Raw genomic sequence first — 16,464 nt, 5'->3', positions numbered from 1 at the left:
TTAAAGGTAGCCCCATGTAGAGTGCATGGCAGGAGTCCAAGTGGGAGATAACCAGAGCATGCCCCACTCTGGGAAGACAGTGCGCAGGCAGGTAGGGTCTCAGCCAGCGTACCAGATGGAGCTGGTAGACAGCCGCCCTGGGCACAGAATTAACCTGTAACTCAATGGACAGTTGTGAATCCAAAATGACTCCCAGGCTGCGCACCTGGTCCTTCAGAGGCACAGTTACCCCATTCAGGACCAGGGAGTCCCCCCCAAAACAGTACTTCTGTCTTGTCAGGATTCAACCTGCTTCACTCCCCCCCCCCCCGCCAGTTTCTTCACATTCTTCATCCAATCTGCGTGCACCACAGATTTTCTCATCTGGACACTTGCATCAGGATACAATCAGGAGTATTGAAATCCATATTCGTTGAAATCCATATTCCTGACTAAACATGTGCACTTTTGCATGCAATCATTTTTATTTTATTTTTTGGCAGTCCGACCGCAAGCCTGTCTTCTCGGAAGTTTATATCCTACGGAATTCCGGAGCACTTGTCCTCAACCCCCCCCCCCGGGTTTTGGAGGTTCCCTCCTCTTAATTTAATCTGCAGGCCGTCTTTCCAGAAGTCAAACCACGAGCTCTAGGCGGCGAAAAGATTTGCGTAGTTACAAAAGTAGCCACAAACCACGCAGGTCAAACACATCAAAAAGTGCAGAACAAAACAGAGCTATAAATCGTAACATGAGATCTAAAAATAAAGCCCCCCCGCCCCCAAAAAAGACCAGGAACAGCAACTCGGGCATTGTGGAGTTTTTGCTGTTGCTGCTGCTCGGAATTTGGGCGCGCGAGGTCCCGCCCCCGCCAGAAAGCGGCGCCTTCTGCGCAGCCGCGCCGCCCTGGTTGTCTGGCTTCTGGCCCGCGCGCGCCGGACGCAGCTGAGCCGCCCTTCTCGCCGCTGCCATGCCGGGCCTGCTGCTGGGCGACGAGGCGCCCAACTTCCACGCCGACACCACGCACGGCCCCCTCCGCTTCCACGACTTCCTGGGAAACTCGTGAGTAGCACCACTCACTGCTGGCTCGCCGCCGCCGCCGCCGCCGCCGCGCAAGGGCTGCGCTCCTGAGGCTGGCGCTGCGCGGCTCCGCGCTCTCTCCTGCGCGGGGGGGGGCTCCGCTTTCAGGGCCAGGGGCGTAGCGCGGGGGTGCAGGGGGGGGCCGGCCGCACCGGGCGCAACATCTGGGGGTTAGGGTTAGGGGGCGCAAATCCACGGGTTAGGGGGCGCAAATCCCCGGGTTAGGGGGCGCAAATCCCCGGGTTAGGGGGCGCAAATCCCCGGGTTAGGGGGCGCAAATCCCCGGGTTAGGGGGCGCAAATCCCCGGGTTAGGGGGCGCAAATCCCCGGGTTAGGGGGCGCAAATTCCTTGCCTTGCCCCGGGTGCTGACAACCCGCGCTCCGCCACTGTTGAGGGCCGAGGGGCTGGCGGGCTGCGCAGGGCGCACTCGTGGGTCCAAGCTGCGCCTCAAGCGCGGGGCTGCTGCTCCCTCCCCAAACAATCCCGGGCGCAGTCGTGGCTGCGGCTCCGCAGAGCGGACTACAGTTCCCGGGATTCCCTGGGCGGGGAGCCGCGCACTTGAACGGGTTTGAATGACCCCCCTTCCCTTTTTTGCAAGCTGCCGCCTTGGGGGAAGGACCCCGGCAGCGGGAGGCTGGCGAAGAAGACGAGGCTGCTCCAGCTGCTGTCTCCCCCCCCACCCCACCCCGATCGCCTTCTTGGGAATAGCCCAGTGCCTTAAGCTCTTCTGTTACTCTCTCGCGTTTTTCTTAACGCATTCTGACTTTACTAGTATGCTGCCTTGGAAGAATTCATATCCTAACAGGTGGGGTGCAAATAGTTGTTGTAGTAAGTAAACAAATATATACAATTCTATATAAAGCGAAGGAAGTGTAGGGCAACATGTGGAGCCAACCTTTGGCTTCCTGCGGGGGCTTCTGAAGGGGGGGCTTGCAAGCTGCTCTGCTCATTCCTGTAGCTTTTTGCTACTACACTGCACTAAACTAAGCCACGGTTGGGCTTGGTGTGCCCTCCAAACCAGGACTCATGGTTAACTGTTCTTTGAGACCTTTAAGCGTTGGTAAGTCGTACAGTGGTACCTCGGGTTACATACGCTTCAGGTTACAGACTCTGCTAACCCAGAAATAGTGCTTCAGGTTAAGAACTTTGCTTCAGGATGAGAACAGAAATCGTGCTCCAGCAGCGCAGCAGGAGGCCCCATTAGCTAAAGTGGTGGTTCAGGTTAAGAACAGTTTCAGGTTAAGAACGGACCTCCGGAACGAATTAAGTACTTAACCCGAGGTACCACTGTATTTCTTTCACAATGCCTCCATGCCCAGTGATTGTAAGAAGATAAGTGAGATTCCAGTGCTGTATTTGAAATGCAGTACATGAGTGGCATTTCAAAAATGTTACCCATCAGTGGTATGTTAAGCATTGTAATACAATCTTGTGGCATAGTCATAGAGCACACTATTTGGTCTTAAATATGCCAAATAGTCCTTAAGATTCCGTGAAGTGCTTATGATTTGGGCAGGTTTCCATCTTCAATAATATTTTTTCAAACTCCTTGTTCACTAAACTTGATAGGTGAGGCAAGAGAAATTATGCAGTGGTCTTAAAAAATTCATGGAATATATTCAAATACTATCTATACAGCTCTAATACAAAAAAGCACAAAAAGTTTACATACACATACCATATTTCAAATAGCAGCAGTAGGCTTCTTACTCATAATTGATATAAAATATGCTGCAGTCAGTATTATCTCTTTAGTTCAAATGTGTTATTATTTATTTGTACTAGAGATCACACAGTGACTTTGGGAAAGTACCCCCCCCCACACACACACTGCTAAAAGCAAGCTTGAGAACACTGTGTGCTGGAACTTTTTCATGTGGGCAGCAAACAACAGAAACAGCTATTTTAAAAGATGCAGAAATATGTTTCTAAATTCATTGTTTAACTTGTATATCTTAAATGGCATTGCTAACTGACTCAGTAAATATTTGCTTTCTTTATAGTTGAGGACCAGAGTTTAAACAATAAAATTCATCTCCAAAGCAGTTGTGATAGTCAGGAGACCAAAGGGTAAATTTATGGTGCTTGACGCCACTTATTGAGGCTTAGTGTAATGTTTGACTAGAGAATGAACCTTTGCAACAGGAAGGTGTTGGCCAAGATCGCCTGGCAGAAGATGTTACTTGGCTACAGGGCAAATAAAATGCTTACTATATCCACTGAAATCTAGAGAAGAGTTATGAATGGGCTGCATAATTCACTTTTTAATTTGGCTGTTGTACGCTCTGCAGTAATTCTAAGCCACCTGTCAGGGCAGTATTGTTGTAAAATGCATGTCGAAACCAAACCTGATATTTTAGGGTTCCAAAGTACACCTAACCGACTCCGAGAGCTTCCTGCTTCTAGGATAACAGGAAGTGCTTCTCTTCTCCCATGGCTAAGACTTACTGACGCATCCTGAAGCAACTTTCTCAGTTCTTTCCCCAGCTCTCCCTCACAACCAGTTCTCACGGCAGCCACCATAAAGGGAAGACATCATTGGAGTAACATGCTTTCTTGCAAAAGGAAGCAGAACTTACCCAAATATTAAGACACCAACTGTGGAATGTCTCATGAAACCAAGTGATCAAAGTTGCTTTTTAGTGTTCCTAGGCTTTGTTTTTTAAAAAGAAAGTAGGGGGCAGAATATGGGAAGACATGAAAATCCTTAATTACTGGTTATCCCATTCTGTTAATGGAACCTTGACAATTTACCATCTGCTGAATAAGCTTAATATCTGCTAGAAGTGGGACAGAAATCCTAGTTAGACACAATTTCAGTAGCTCTGGGACTTCTTCAAAACACCTTCTGAGTGGTCACTCCTTTTGAGGTATATATCTATGTGGTATGCATGCATTTATTTCCTCTTGGAATTCTGAGGCATATTGTCTAAAAAGTGTGTGCCTCCTGGAGGAGTAGGGTGTAGAGTAGGGTATATATTTCATGACACTCGGTGACTTTAATATCACCTTAATGTAGCAAAGGGGGAAGCAGTTTACACTGAGGTTTGCACCCATAGCAGTAATGTGCTAAGCTGCCTAAAATGACAATGCCAGTACTCATTCACATTGTTTGTACTATACAATTTGTACTATACAAAAGCATTGCTGACTCAGGAACCTTGGCAGGCTGTGTACTATGGTGAAAAGCTATGGTGTATGAGGCTCCCTGAAAGTCTTACAAAGGCAGCGAGACCAGTTCTGAGGGGTGGAGGTAGTATTAGCCGTCAGTGGAGTGTCAACTGTGTGATGCTTCAGTTAAGAAGGTCATGGAGACTGAAAACTCTAATGAAGAATGAAACTCCTGCTGCTGCTGAAGGGAATGGATGTCAAAGTTAATATAACAAAAAGAGAGTAGGGAGTCTAAAAAGGAAATTTGCTTAGTTTTAACTAACAGGAAAAAGAAACTTGAATTGTTTGGTCTGATTAGGAGGTCTTAAATAAGCTTTGCATGACTCGATTTCAGTGTTACCCTACCCATCAAGACAGTGCCATGTTGTTTTTCTTTCAGATGGGGCATCCTGTTCTCTCATCCACGAGATTTTACACCCGTGTGTACAACAGAGCTTGGCAGAGCAGCAAAGCTGGCACCAGAGTTTGCAAAGCGTAACATTAAAATGATAGCCCTCTCTATTGATGATGTCAAAGACCATCTCTGTTGGAGCAAGGTATATGGAGATAAATAATAGCACCAGTCAACTGAAGAAGTGTAGGACTTGCAGGCTTGGCTCACACAAGGACTTACACACCCCACCCTCCCATCCTTCTCTGAAGTATATCTAAGAAGAGAAGCTTCTGCCACTGGTGGAGGAAGAGGCGTGGGGGGGGGGTGAGTGCACTGCCCCCGGCAGCGTGATCCCGGCAGGGTCTGCCCCGTGCGCTGGGCTCCACGCCCCTATGGGCGACATACCACGCCCCCCAGGACGTGCACCAGCCCCGCCCCCGCCTGCTCTCCGCCACTGGCTTCTACATCAGTTTAACCAAAGTTTAGCATTACAACTGAATCCTAAATGGTGGTTGAACCAAAATATGGCCTTTTGAAACAAACCAGGTTTGTAAACCATGATTTGAAATTGGTTTGTTTCCATTAATCGTAATTAAGAATAACTGCAGTTTGTTTCTGTTTGGATGTTGTGACAAGCTGCAGTTAATGTAAGTTGAAAGTAAAAGCTCCCAAAATCCTGGCAGATGTGCCAGAGTGTAGCACTAAATGTAGAGGCAATATTGTATCAAAAGTATATCCAACACTAAAGCTGCTATATGCTGCTGTACTAATAACTTTGCTGATCTGACACATGGACTATTCTGTGACAATAATAGTGATGTTCCTTGTATAATATGGTTCCGAAACAAGAACTATCAGATAGACAGTAGCTTCATAAAACTCAAGAATAGCACCAAGTTGATCCCTTTACATTGATAACTTGCAGTCCCTGAACCCTGATCTTTTTAAAATGGATTAAGATTAGTCTTCTTAGTGATGCTGGTGCATGCTAGAGCTCCACAAGGCAGAACACTGGCATCTAGGCTTTAAAGTGGACACAGAACCTCAGATTAAATCTGCACTGTGTTCCAAAACTGGGCGCCATGATTAGGACCGTGGGGCTATGAAGTAAGTAGTGGATGTGTTGGAAGGCAGCAGCTAATGTGCCTGTTTGAGCATGTAAAAGAAATAATTTGCATTACATTTTCATGAGTAGGGTGAATGATTTTTTTATTGTTTAGTAATCTATGAATACTATTCTATAGTCTAAATTGTTGCTGTTCTGTTCAAAACCAGTCTCTACACTATATTTGGACTTTACTGTGGAATTGAAAACAATTAACAATGGGTTTGTTTTGAATTTTTTTTGCATATTGCTTCTTGTTAAAAGAAAACTTTCAGCTTAAATTGACTTTGAGGAATTAACTGCCCTTTTACTTAGAAGGATCTATCTGCCTCAGTTTGGGATGTGTAAAATGATTAAAGTCTAGTCACAAATATACCAGGAAGTGTCCCTTGCCAAGTTGTCCAACATGCTCTTTTAAATGCGGTGCCAACTAGCTTGTATTGCCACCCTGTCAAACCAGTCAGTTGTCTGAGAGCACAAGGGAAAGGCTGTTGTGAAGCCATATTATGTGGTGGAGAGAGTTATTTCAGGACAGAACTCTTTGTTAGGCAAATATGTTCTCCTTCCAAGGCTCAACTTGACACTTTCTCTAGATAATGAAGTATGTTACATATAAAGCAAATGCAAAATAAGATTGTATAAACTTGAGAATATATTTTATTAGAAATATATGGAACTGTTCTATTTTGTCTTGGATCCAGGGCAGTAATAACAAATTGAATATTGCTCCCAATACATGGCAGTTATATTTAAAATGGAAGTGTGCCATTTCACTAGTTGTCAGAGGTGAAAACTAATTCTGGTCTGTTAAAAAGAAATTGTAGCAGTATCATGACTCTTTTATTAGGTTCAACTTAAAAGCCAAAGTAGTGAGGAAGTATTTGAAAGCTTATTTGTGACTAGTTGGTCCTATTAAAACAAAAAGCAAGTGTTTCTCTAGAGAGTATGGACATCTGGTGGTTGAATAATAGGATATAAGGAGAAAAATAAAAGTTATGTCACATTTTATATCTGAGAAAAGAATGAACAAAGGTTGCCTGTCTTCAGAAGACATTGTAGCTAGGTGAATAGTAGCATTTGTGTTGGGACTTCAGTTGAACATCAAGATGCCATCTGTGTTGACTGAAACTTTTTAATGTTCTGCTGAGGAAAAAAATGCATATATATTAGTTTTGTGTAGAATTAAGTTTCAAAGAAAGGTTAACACTTGGAAATGAAGTCTTTGATTTCATTTGCACTCCATGCTGACTTCAAGACTGACTCTAGATTGACTGCAAGATTCTCTAGTCTAGAACATATCACTTAAGTTCACTTGCAGATCACTAATGTGTCCTGGGAACTTGCAGAACACCTCAAAGGAGTTACTCAAAGAACACCTCAAAGGAGTTACTCAAATCAAAGGTTCTTCTTTTGGTGTGTGTCTTAAATCTTCCACCTTAAGATTTATGCATAAAGTTCAGGCAAATGGGGGAAAGCAGCATTAGATTATTCTAAATAATATAACCGTATTTTTCGCCCTATAGGGTGCACCGGCCCATAGGGCGCACCTAGTTTTCGGGGGGGGGGAATCAAGAAAAAAAATATGACAGCCCCCCCCCCCGGGAGCTCTGGGAGCAGCGGACAGGCTGCGTGCAGCCTGTGCGCTACTCCAAGACCTTCTCCCTGCTTTTGCGGGAGGTGGCCGAATTCCCCCACCTCCCGCAAAAGCCCACAGGAGCCACACACGACTCCTGCGGGCTTTTCAACCAGGAGGGAGAAGGGACTGAAACGGCCAGTCAGTCCCTTGTCCCTTCTCGGGGGAAAGCCCCCAAGAGCGGCGCGCTCTTTAAAGGATGCGCGGCATCCTGCAGGCTTTTCTACGAGGTGGGGGAATTCGCCCACCTCGTAGAAAAGCCTGCAGAAGCCGCGCAGCCTTTAAAGAGCGTGCGGCTTCCGCGTGCTTTTGCGGGAGGTGGGGGAATTCTCCCATCTCCCGCAAAAGCCCACAGGAGGGAGAAGGGACGGACTCGGCCAGTCAGTCCCTTCTCCCTCGGGGAAAAGCCCGCAGAAGCCGCGCACCCTTTAAAGTGCACGCGGCTCCTGCGGGCATTTTGACCCAGATTGTGGGGCTGGCGATGGGGGGAAGCACTGCTTTCCCCCACCACCAGCCTCAGCCGGGTCGGAGAGTAGCAGGAAGGTGTCGCGCGCCTTCCCGCTGCCCCCCGATCCTCTGGGGCTGGCGATAGGGGGAAGTGCTGCTTTCCCCCACCGCCAGCCTCAAAGAGCAGACTCTCCTGGCTTCAGCGAAAGCAATGCGAAGCCTCCGGAGCACAGGCTTCAGAGGCTTCGCGTTGCTATCGCTGAAGCCAAGGAGCCTGCATTCGCCCCATAGGACACACACACATTTCCCCTTCATTTTTGGAGGGGAAAAAGTGAGTCCTATAGGGCAAAAAATACGGTATAGTATGCTACACTTTTATGCCTCCTGTTGATGATGATGATTAAACTTCTTAGTTACTTCTTTGTCATATCTTTGCCAATAATTTCTTTGTCATAACTTTGCTACTGCCTTCTATGCCAGTTCCCTCCACTCTTTATGTGTGACATGCTTTATGGCTAGTTCCTTAGTGCAACTGCACTCAGCTTGTGGCCTTTCTCCCATGCAGCCTGTGAGTCAGCCTGCTCTCTCACTTGAGAGGAGGCTTATAGAATCTTATTTGTATAATATTTGAAAAAAGTTTTAACAGTTTCTACACCACTACAGTTTCTGTAGTGGTAAACATGCTGCTATCGCCAAAGCCCTCTAGAATACGTCTTACAAACAGATTGATCATTAGCAACGTACTTACTGTTGGGCTGAATGAGATTGGTAATCATGATTATCTGTGACTCTAGTTGTAGTTTGCAGTGTCACTTACCTGAAGGAGTCCCCATTTTTTTGTTGACGGAGTCTTGCACACCTGCAATCAACAATGAAATATTTTAGCCCTGTCCTCAAACAGGCGGACAATGTGTGCTTTGCTTGAGTGACATACCTAATTTCTAAGTTACCATGCGTAAGGTTAGGCTGAACGTGTCATATAATTCAGTGGAACTCACATGTAAGCCTATTTCTCACTGAGATGGTAAGCCTGGGCTTGGGCTGTAGACCACTTCAGATTTCAGGGACAGCTTCACTTGACCAAGGCTTCAATCCTATACAGGCTTAAAACCTGGTAAAAAGTGCAATTAAACTGAATGGAACCAAACAGATGTGCATAGGTTTGAATGTGGATTTCTCTGTAAAGAAAATGCTGTTTGAACACAGAAGACTAGTTTGTTGGCAAGAAGCCTTGAACCCCTCTTCCTGAATTGCCTTTTAAAGATACCGCTGTATACCAGGAATACGAGTCGTGTGAATACCACTTGTCGTCTGTCCTATGTTCTTTTGTACCAGTGACCCAACACTAAAAATTTTCTCCCCTGTAGGACATCAATGCCTACAATGGAGATGAGGCCAAAGAGCAGCTCCCCTTTCCCATAATTGCTGACTCAAAACGGGAGCTTGCAGTCCAGCTGGGCATGCTAGACCCAGATGAGAGAGACAAGGATGGTATTCCTCTGACTGCCCGTGTGGTAAGTATTGAGAGCCTCTAACACTGCAGGCTGCAATTAGCTTTTCATTCTTTGTATTATGGGATGGACAAACTTTTTGCCCCCAAGGGCCACGTGTGATGATGGGTGGGTGCTTAGGAACCTAAGAAGAGCTTCTGGATCAGGCTAGTGATCCCTCTAGTCCAGTATCCTGTTCTCACAGTGGCCAATGAGATGTCTGCAGGAAGGCTGGAAGCGAGACCTGAGTGCCACAGCCCTCTCTCCTTGGGGGCCAGAAGCCAGTTGATGTGGCTGGCAGTGCCTTGGGCTGTTAATTCAAACACATGCTCATGCACATACACACTCATATTCATTCTCATTAACTCACACTTTCTCACACCAACAGCTGGACACCAGGGGCAGACTATTTTGGGACAGCAAAACTGACTGGATTTGGAACACTGGAGAATGATTTAATCCCCAATGTTACCATCTGGAAAAAAATGTTGGTGGGGTCATAGCCACACTATTTTCTGCTTTTTTAGAATTGACAGTCATTTTGTGACTCACACTCACAAAAGTACTTTTTCTAAATTCCAAAGTTACCAATAAAGAAGGGTGATCCCTTCCTAGGGTAGTATTATTCCTGTCTTTCAGATCAGTTAGCTTGTGGGGAGAAGCTGCTAACCTTCAGAGATATTCAAAATTCTTTTGAAATCTTCCCAGTTTTACCAGTAAATAAATTTTATCACTTTTGCCTGTTTAGGACTACAAATCCAGGGCAGAAATATTACAGTCAGATCACTGTATGCCAGAAGTCAGATGAGAACACTTCCTGTAAAGTAGACCTTTCTACTACAGACAACTATAATTCCAAAATATTTTTGAAAAGGAGTGAATGTGGGGGATGAGTTGTAAAAGAATAGCTCATCTGGCATGATTTTCAGGTTCTCATTCTGTGGCTTTGCTTTTATAGGTATTTGTCTTTGGCCCGGACAAGAAACTCAAACTCTCTATCCTCTACCCAGCAACCACTGGCAGAAACTTTGATGAGATTCTGAGAGTGGTTGATTCCCTACAGCTAACAGCTGCTAAGAAGGTTGCTACCCCAGTTGATTGGAAGGTAACTATACTTCGTTAACATTAAATTCTGAAGTTTCCTCACACTGTCAGATAGCAGTACCCTGCTACATAAAGGTACAGGTAAAGGTACCCCTGCCCATCCGGGCCAGTCTTGACAGACTCTAGGGTTGTGCGCTCATCTCACTCTATAGGCCGGGAGCCAGCGCTGTCCGCAGACACTTCCGGGGCACGTGGCCAGCATGACAAGCTGCATCTGGCGAGCCAGCGCAGCACACAGAATGCCGTTTACCTTCCCACTGGTAAGCGGTCCCTATTTATCTACTTGCACCCGGGGGTGCTTTCGAACTGCTAGGTTGGCAGGTGCTGGGACCGAAGGACGGGAGCGCACCCTGCCGCGGGGATTCGAACCGCCGACCATGCGATTGGCAAGTCCTAGGCGCTGAGGTTTTACCCACAGCACCACCTGCGTCCCTACCCTGCTACATATGTGAGTCTAAATTCAGCTTCTGTCTTCTGGGAAGGGGAAGTTGCATCCAGTTCAATTAGAATAAACTAATTAGGGAACAGCGCAGTAAGCTTGAATATGTTGCTACTTTTATTCAGTTAGCTAGAGCAACTTACCCCGGGAGTCCCAATGATACCATTATTATTGACCTAAATAATTTGCTGAAGGAGGGCCACTTACTCCTTTTGCTTTCTTGAAAGATCAGCAGAGATGCCTCTGAAAGCTTCTATTGAGTCACCAAGGCATTGTCTTTAGTGACCAGATAGTGGGACTTTTGAACCCTGCTGCTCTGTTTCCCCTTCTGGCTCTCGATACATATTCCACTATCCCTGTGGCTGTAAATTACAGTTCCTGATTTACAATGTCAGCATAAGCTGTTCAAATGAACAGTTTGATAACTAAATTGACCAATTTCCAACTGTGGGTTCTGGGAATATATAGATTTTATTACTTGTACATTATGAAAATGTGGTATTGAACATTATTTACAGCACAATCTTATGCAGGTTTACTAGGTAAGCGTGCCTAGGAATGCAATTGGTTTATTCACTATATTTATATACCTCCTTTCTAACAAGGCATTAAAGGTGGTTCACATAGTTTAAATTGTACACTGCCTTTAGTGGCTTCACAGAAAGACAGTATATAATGCGGTACAAAAATGAAAGAAAGATGAAACTGTCTCTGGCCATTGGCGTATGGTCTTTTGCCTTCCCTTAGGGCACACAGATACTTAAATAACATCCTTTTAAAAGACCAACTTCGCCTTGAACTGATAATGTGTGTGCGAGATTTTCATTGCTTGACTGAAACTGGCTCCTGCAATTTGTGCAACCTTATACAGTTGGCATTTTTATGTAGTACTGTATTGGCCCGAATATAAGCCACACTTTTTCCCCAAATCCCAATCTGGAAAAGTTAAAGTGCGGCTTATATTCACAACCTTATGATATTGCTTCTGAAACAGTTGCGCAGGAGGGCCATCAGGGGTGTGGGACAACAGCGTGCTGCCCACGACTCCCAAGCCTCCCCTGATTTGTCAAAACAAAGGGGAAGCAGCCTGGGAGCATAGGCAATGGCGCACCACCTGCCTGCGACTCCCAAGCCTGCTTGGGGAGGCAGTGTTGGGGGCAGTAGTGTCGGGAGGTGGGCACGCAGCACAGTCGGAACTGGTGCCGGCCGCCCCCCCCCCCTTCAGGGCAGTAGAGCCGGGAGGCGGGCCGCACCCACAAATAAGCATTGAATTTTAAAGGCCCGGCTTATTTGTGGGTGCGTCTTATAATCGGGCCAATATGGTATGTAGGGTTTGTCTGTTTGCATATTACATGTGCATTGGGGAATATCCGTGTGGGAAACTGAATATATATTCCTACTTCAGTGAAAGCTTCTATGTAAGAGGATCGGTGTGTTTTTCACAAATGCAATAAGCTTCAGCAGACTGAAGGTTCTGGTCTTCACTGACAGGACTGGAGGATCAGAGGGTCTGCAGCTCTCTGAAGTATGGCGCTACTTACTAAAAGTCTCCTCTCCTTCTTTCCTCATGAGCCTGGGGACCAGGTCATGGTGATTCCAAGTGTACCAGAAGAAGAGGTTGACAAGCTCTTTCCAGGAGGAGTTTGCACCAAAGAACTTCCATCAGGAAAGAAATACCTGCGTTACACCCCTCAGCCTCAATAGCAACTGTGAAGAGAGATCGAACAAACCAGAATGCTGATCACAGGGGCTCTGTAGGAAAAGCTGCATTAACTATCTTGTGTGGAAGTAGATTTGCCAAGCACACAATATTTAGCAGAGTGACTGAGTCCCAGCTAGTCATCACGGGGTTGATCTGTTCAGACATGTGATCAGTTGTCATGGGTTTATTTTAAATGAATAATCAATTTTCTGCTCTTTAGCCATGTATAAACACACTTTTCAGATAACAGATTATTTCTTTGTCACTGAAAATTTTAGTAAGTGGGCAAACAATCTCTTGTGCTGCTATGTGCAGAAAATCTCAAAATAAAACTGTTCAGCTAACCACTGTACAGGCTGTGGGGTCAAATGAGGTAGGGTTCTTGAGCATATTTCACTAGAAATGATTGTGACAAGATTGTTTGCACAGCTGAAGCTTGTTGCAGTTTTCCTGGGCCTTTATTTCAAATTAATTTGTCCTACTAATCAAATGCCTAATCTGGAAAGGCTTGTATTAACCACCTAGTCTGTATTGGTTACATTGGATTGATGGCTATACCAAAAAGACTTTCAACCTTTTTTTTTTTTTTTTTGTTCTCTTATTCAGGAAATAAAACTAGCTATTAAAATCTGTTGTCTGCTATCCACTAATTCTGTAATATATAAAATCATGCATTTTTGAAATACAAATTGTGCAGCATACAAGGTCTCTATTCGGATCAGCTAATATAAACTGGGAATCCCCCTCAAATAATCTGTTTAGGCCTAACTAGAATAACAATGCTAGAATGGAAACATGACTGTAGAGCAGGGGTGGCAAAACTGGCCCTCCACTATGTTCCTGGACTCCCATCAATCCCAGTCAGCCTGGCCAAAGAGAACTGTAGCTCCTGCAGCCAATTGGAAGCCACACCTTGGTTTTCAAATGTTTTTGGAAGTCAAACTTCGGACTTCCGAAACGGATTCCCTTTGATAACCAAGGTACAACTATATTCTAAATAAATAGTGGTTTTGGTCTCTCTAGGAAAGGAAAACTTCGCGCTATGGCTTTTTGAAAAAACGAATTGTTAGAGCACCTGCATTTTGTAAACTTCATCTTGAATGCTTTATTTGGTCTTGCTTTTAGTCACTCTGACTTTTCTACCCTATGCTGCTGTTACCAGCAAAGAGTGTTTTCAACTCCTGAGAGCATCTACTGCTTAAATATTGCAAACAGCAATGGAATGTAATACAGTAGTCAAACAACCTGCTGCAGAAAGGGAAAGGCTTATATCATGCCTACCTCTGCTTTAAGCACTTCAGCTATTGGATTTTTAAAAGTGCACTAGAGCAGTTAATGACTTTTTATAATTTGAAAAGGGCTGCATAAGAAGATTAGTTGTATGAGTAGGAACAATGTGCTCCTGGGGCCGAGCCATTTAAGTATTCCCTAGCTCAGGCCTTTGCTGGTTCTCATCAGAAAAAGTTGAATGTGGAAGAGGAGAACCAACAAACCTAACCAACAAAGCTTTATGAGACTAGGAAGTATTTTGTAGAAAGGCATTAATTCTAATAAAGTGATCCTACAGGCTTGCTAAGAAGAAAAGCTGCAGGCAGATTCCAAAAGGCAGGGCTCGCATTGCTCAGCTTCAAAATTTTATTATGCTTATCAAATAATAATAATACAGTGGTGCCCCACAAGACGAATGCCTCGCAAGACAAAAAACTCGCTAGATGAAAGAGTTTTCCGTTTTTTGAGGTGCTTCGCAAGACGAATTTCCCTATGGGCTTGCTTCGCAAGATGAAAACGTCTTGCGAGTTCTTGCAAGTTTCCCCCCCTTTTCTTAAAGCCGCTAATAGCCGCTAAGCCACTAATAGCCGTGCTTCGCAAGACAAAAAAACCGCAAGACGAAGAGACTTGCGGAACGGATTAATTTCGTCTTGCGAGGCACCACTGTAATAATAAGCCAAGACCAGGCTCAGGGCAGCTGACACCAGGTATAAAAACAATTGATTGAAATACAACTTAAAAACAAGATTAAAATGTGACATTAAAACATCAAATGCAGCCTCATTTCAGTAGGAACTCAAATCAAAAACTTTTGGGGGGATGAAAATGTCAAGTCATTACCAAGGCCAACTATCCAGACTGGTCCTATGTGGGCCAGAAAAAAGCCAGGGAAGTCCCCAAATGGGAATTCCATCACAGAAAGAGAAAGGAAAAAGGAAAAAGGGGAAGAGGGGGAGGGGATCAAGTGGATCCCAAGCCAAAGGCCAGGCGGAACAACTCTGTCTTCCAGGCCCTGCGGAAAGAAATCAGATCCTGCAGGGCCCTGGTCTCATGAGACAGAGCTTTCCACCAGGCCAGAGCCAGCGCAGAAAAGGCCCTGGCTCTGGCTGAGGCTAATCTGACTTCCTTAGGGCCCAGGACCACTAGGGTGTTAGTATTTATGGACCTTAAGGTCCTCCTTATAACTGTACAATGTCTTCCATAGTAGATTAAAGAGGTGGTGAATGTGTGCATTTACCAATATGAACTATGCTACAATAATTTAAAAGCAATTAGACATTGTGGTCCTGGTAGACCACAAGCTTAACACGAGCCAACAGTGTGACACAGAAACAAAAAAAAGCTAATGCTATTCTAGGCTGCATCAACAGAAGTCTAGTGTCCAGTTCAGGAGAAACAATAGTACCACTCTGTTCTGCCTTGGTCAGACCACACATGGAATACTGTGTCCAACTCTGGGCACCACAATCTAAGACGGATGTTGACAAGCTGGAACATGTATAGAGGAGGGCAACCAAGATGATCAAGGGACTTGGAAACCAAGCGGTAGAGGAACGGTTGAAGGAGCTGGGTATGTTTAGCCTGGAAAAGTGGAGAATGAGAAGAGATGATAGCCATCTTCAAATATATCAAGGGCTGTCACATTAAAGATGCAGAAAGGTGGTCTCCTGCTCTGGAGGTTAAGACTCAAACCAATGGCTTCAACTTACAAGAAAGGAGATTCCAACTAAACATCAATAAAAACTTTCTGACAATAAGAACTGTTCAACAGTGGAATGGTCTCCCTCAAGAGATTTTTAAGCAGATATTGGATAGCCATCTGTCATGGATACTTTAGTTGAGATTCCTACATTGCAGGGGGTTGGACTAGATGATCCTTGGGATCCCTAGCAACTCTACAATTGTATTATAAAATTAAAACGATATACATATATATAATCTGTTCAAAGCATACACATACTTAGCAATAGAAACAGCACAACACCAGCCTTTTCATTAAAAGCAGTTTCCAAAAGCCTGCTGGAACAATAAGGTATTTACCAGCTGGCGGAAGAGCAACATGGAGCCAGTCTAGCTTCTCTAGGTATAGTATAGTATAGTATTCCAGTAGCACCTTAAAGACCAACTAAGTCAGTTCTTGGTATGAGCTTTCGTGTGCATGCACACTTCTTCAGATACACAGAAGTGTGCATGCACACGAAAGCTCATACCAAGAACTGACTTAGTTGGTCTTTAAGGTGCTACTGGAAGGAATTTGTTTTGTTTTGACTATGGCAGACCAACACGGCTACCTATCTGTAACTATAGTATAGTATAGTATAGTATAGTATAGTATAGTATAGTATAGTATAGTATAGTATAGGAGCAATCACTGAGAAGGCCCTTTCCAAGTTATAGGTCATATCCAGCACTTCGAATTGTGTCCAGAAACAGACAGGAAGCCAGTGGAGCTATCAAGGGAGTCATCTGCCCCCTATAACCAGCCCCAGTCAGCAGTCTGGCTGCAGCTCTTTGAGCCAGTCGAAGTTTCTAAGCACTTTTCAAAGGCAGACCCTCGTAGAGCACATTGCAGTAATCCAAATGGGATATAACAAAGGTTAGTGTCATTGTGGCCAAATTAGGTACCTTGCAGATGGCCAGAACTCCCACTTGTATTGCAGTTTTCACTAATGGG

The 16,464-nt window shown here is 44.9% G+C and overlaps 2 protein-coding genes across 6 annotated transcripts in view; one reads left to right on the top strand and one right to left on the bottom strand.

The window, feature by feature from the left end:
• The first annotated feature begins 885 nt into the window (after positions 1-885).
• On the top strand, positions 886-13,149 carry PRDX6 (peroxiredoxin 6). Its single transcript, XM_081867389.1, has 5 exons — positions 886-1,038; positions 4,608-4,764; positions 9,154-9,300; positions 10,235-10,381; positions 12,392-13,149. The coding sequence occupies exons 1-5, from the start codon at positions 947-949 to the stop codon at positions 12,521-12,523; spliced, it is 675 nt and encodes a 224-aa protein (XP_081723515.1). The 5' UTR covers positions 886-946; the 3' UTR covers positions 12,524-13,149.
• The window catches only part of ANKRD45 (ankyrin repeat domain 45), a 31,783-nt gene continuing 21,659 nt past the window's right edge, over positions 6,341-16,464 (bottom strand). For 4 of the 5 annotated variants that reach the window (XM_081867370.1, XM_081867374.1, XM_081867372.1 and 1 more), the window contains exons 6-7: positions 8,604-8,645; positions 6,341-6,849 (exon numbers count right to left, since the gene is read on the bottom strand). In XM_081867370.1, the coding sequence (XP_081723496.1) occupies positions 6,839-6,849; positions 8,604-8,645 (53 nt within the window). In that variant the 3' untranslated portion in view covers positions 6,341-6,838. The remainder of the gene's footprint in view (positions 6,850-8,603; positions 8,646-16,464) is intronic. The other variant, XM_081867371.1, reaches the window with a different exon arrangement.

This window comes from Podarcis erhardii (assembly GCF_964252035.2).
Source record: "Podarcis erhardii genome assembly, chromosome: 6".
Taxonomy (NCBI): Eukaryota; Metazoa; Chordata; class Lepidosauria; order Squamata; family Lacertidae; genus Podarcis; species Podarcis erhardii.
The sequence above is the reverse complement of the archived record's forward strand: the minus strand, read 5'-3'. Positions and strand labels throughout refer to the sequence as shown.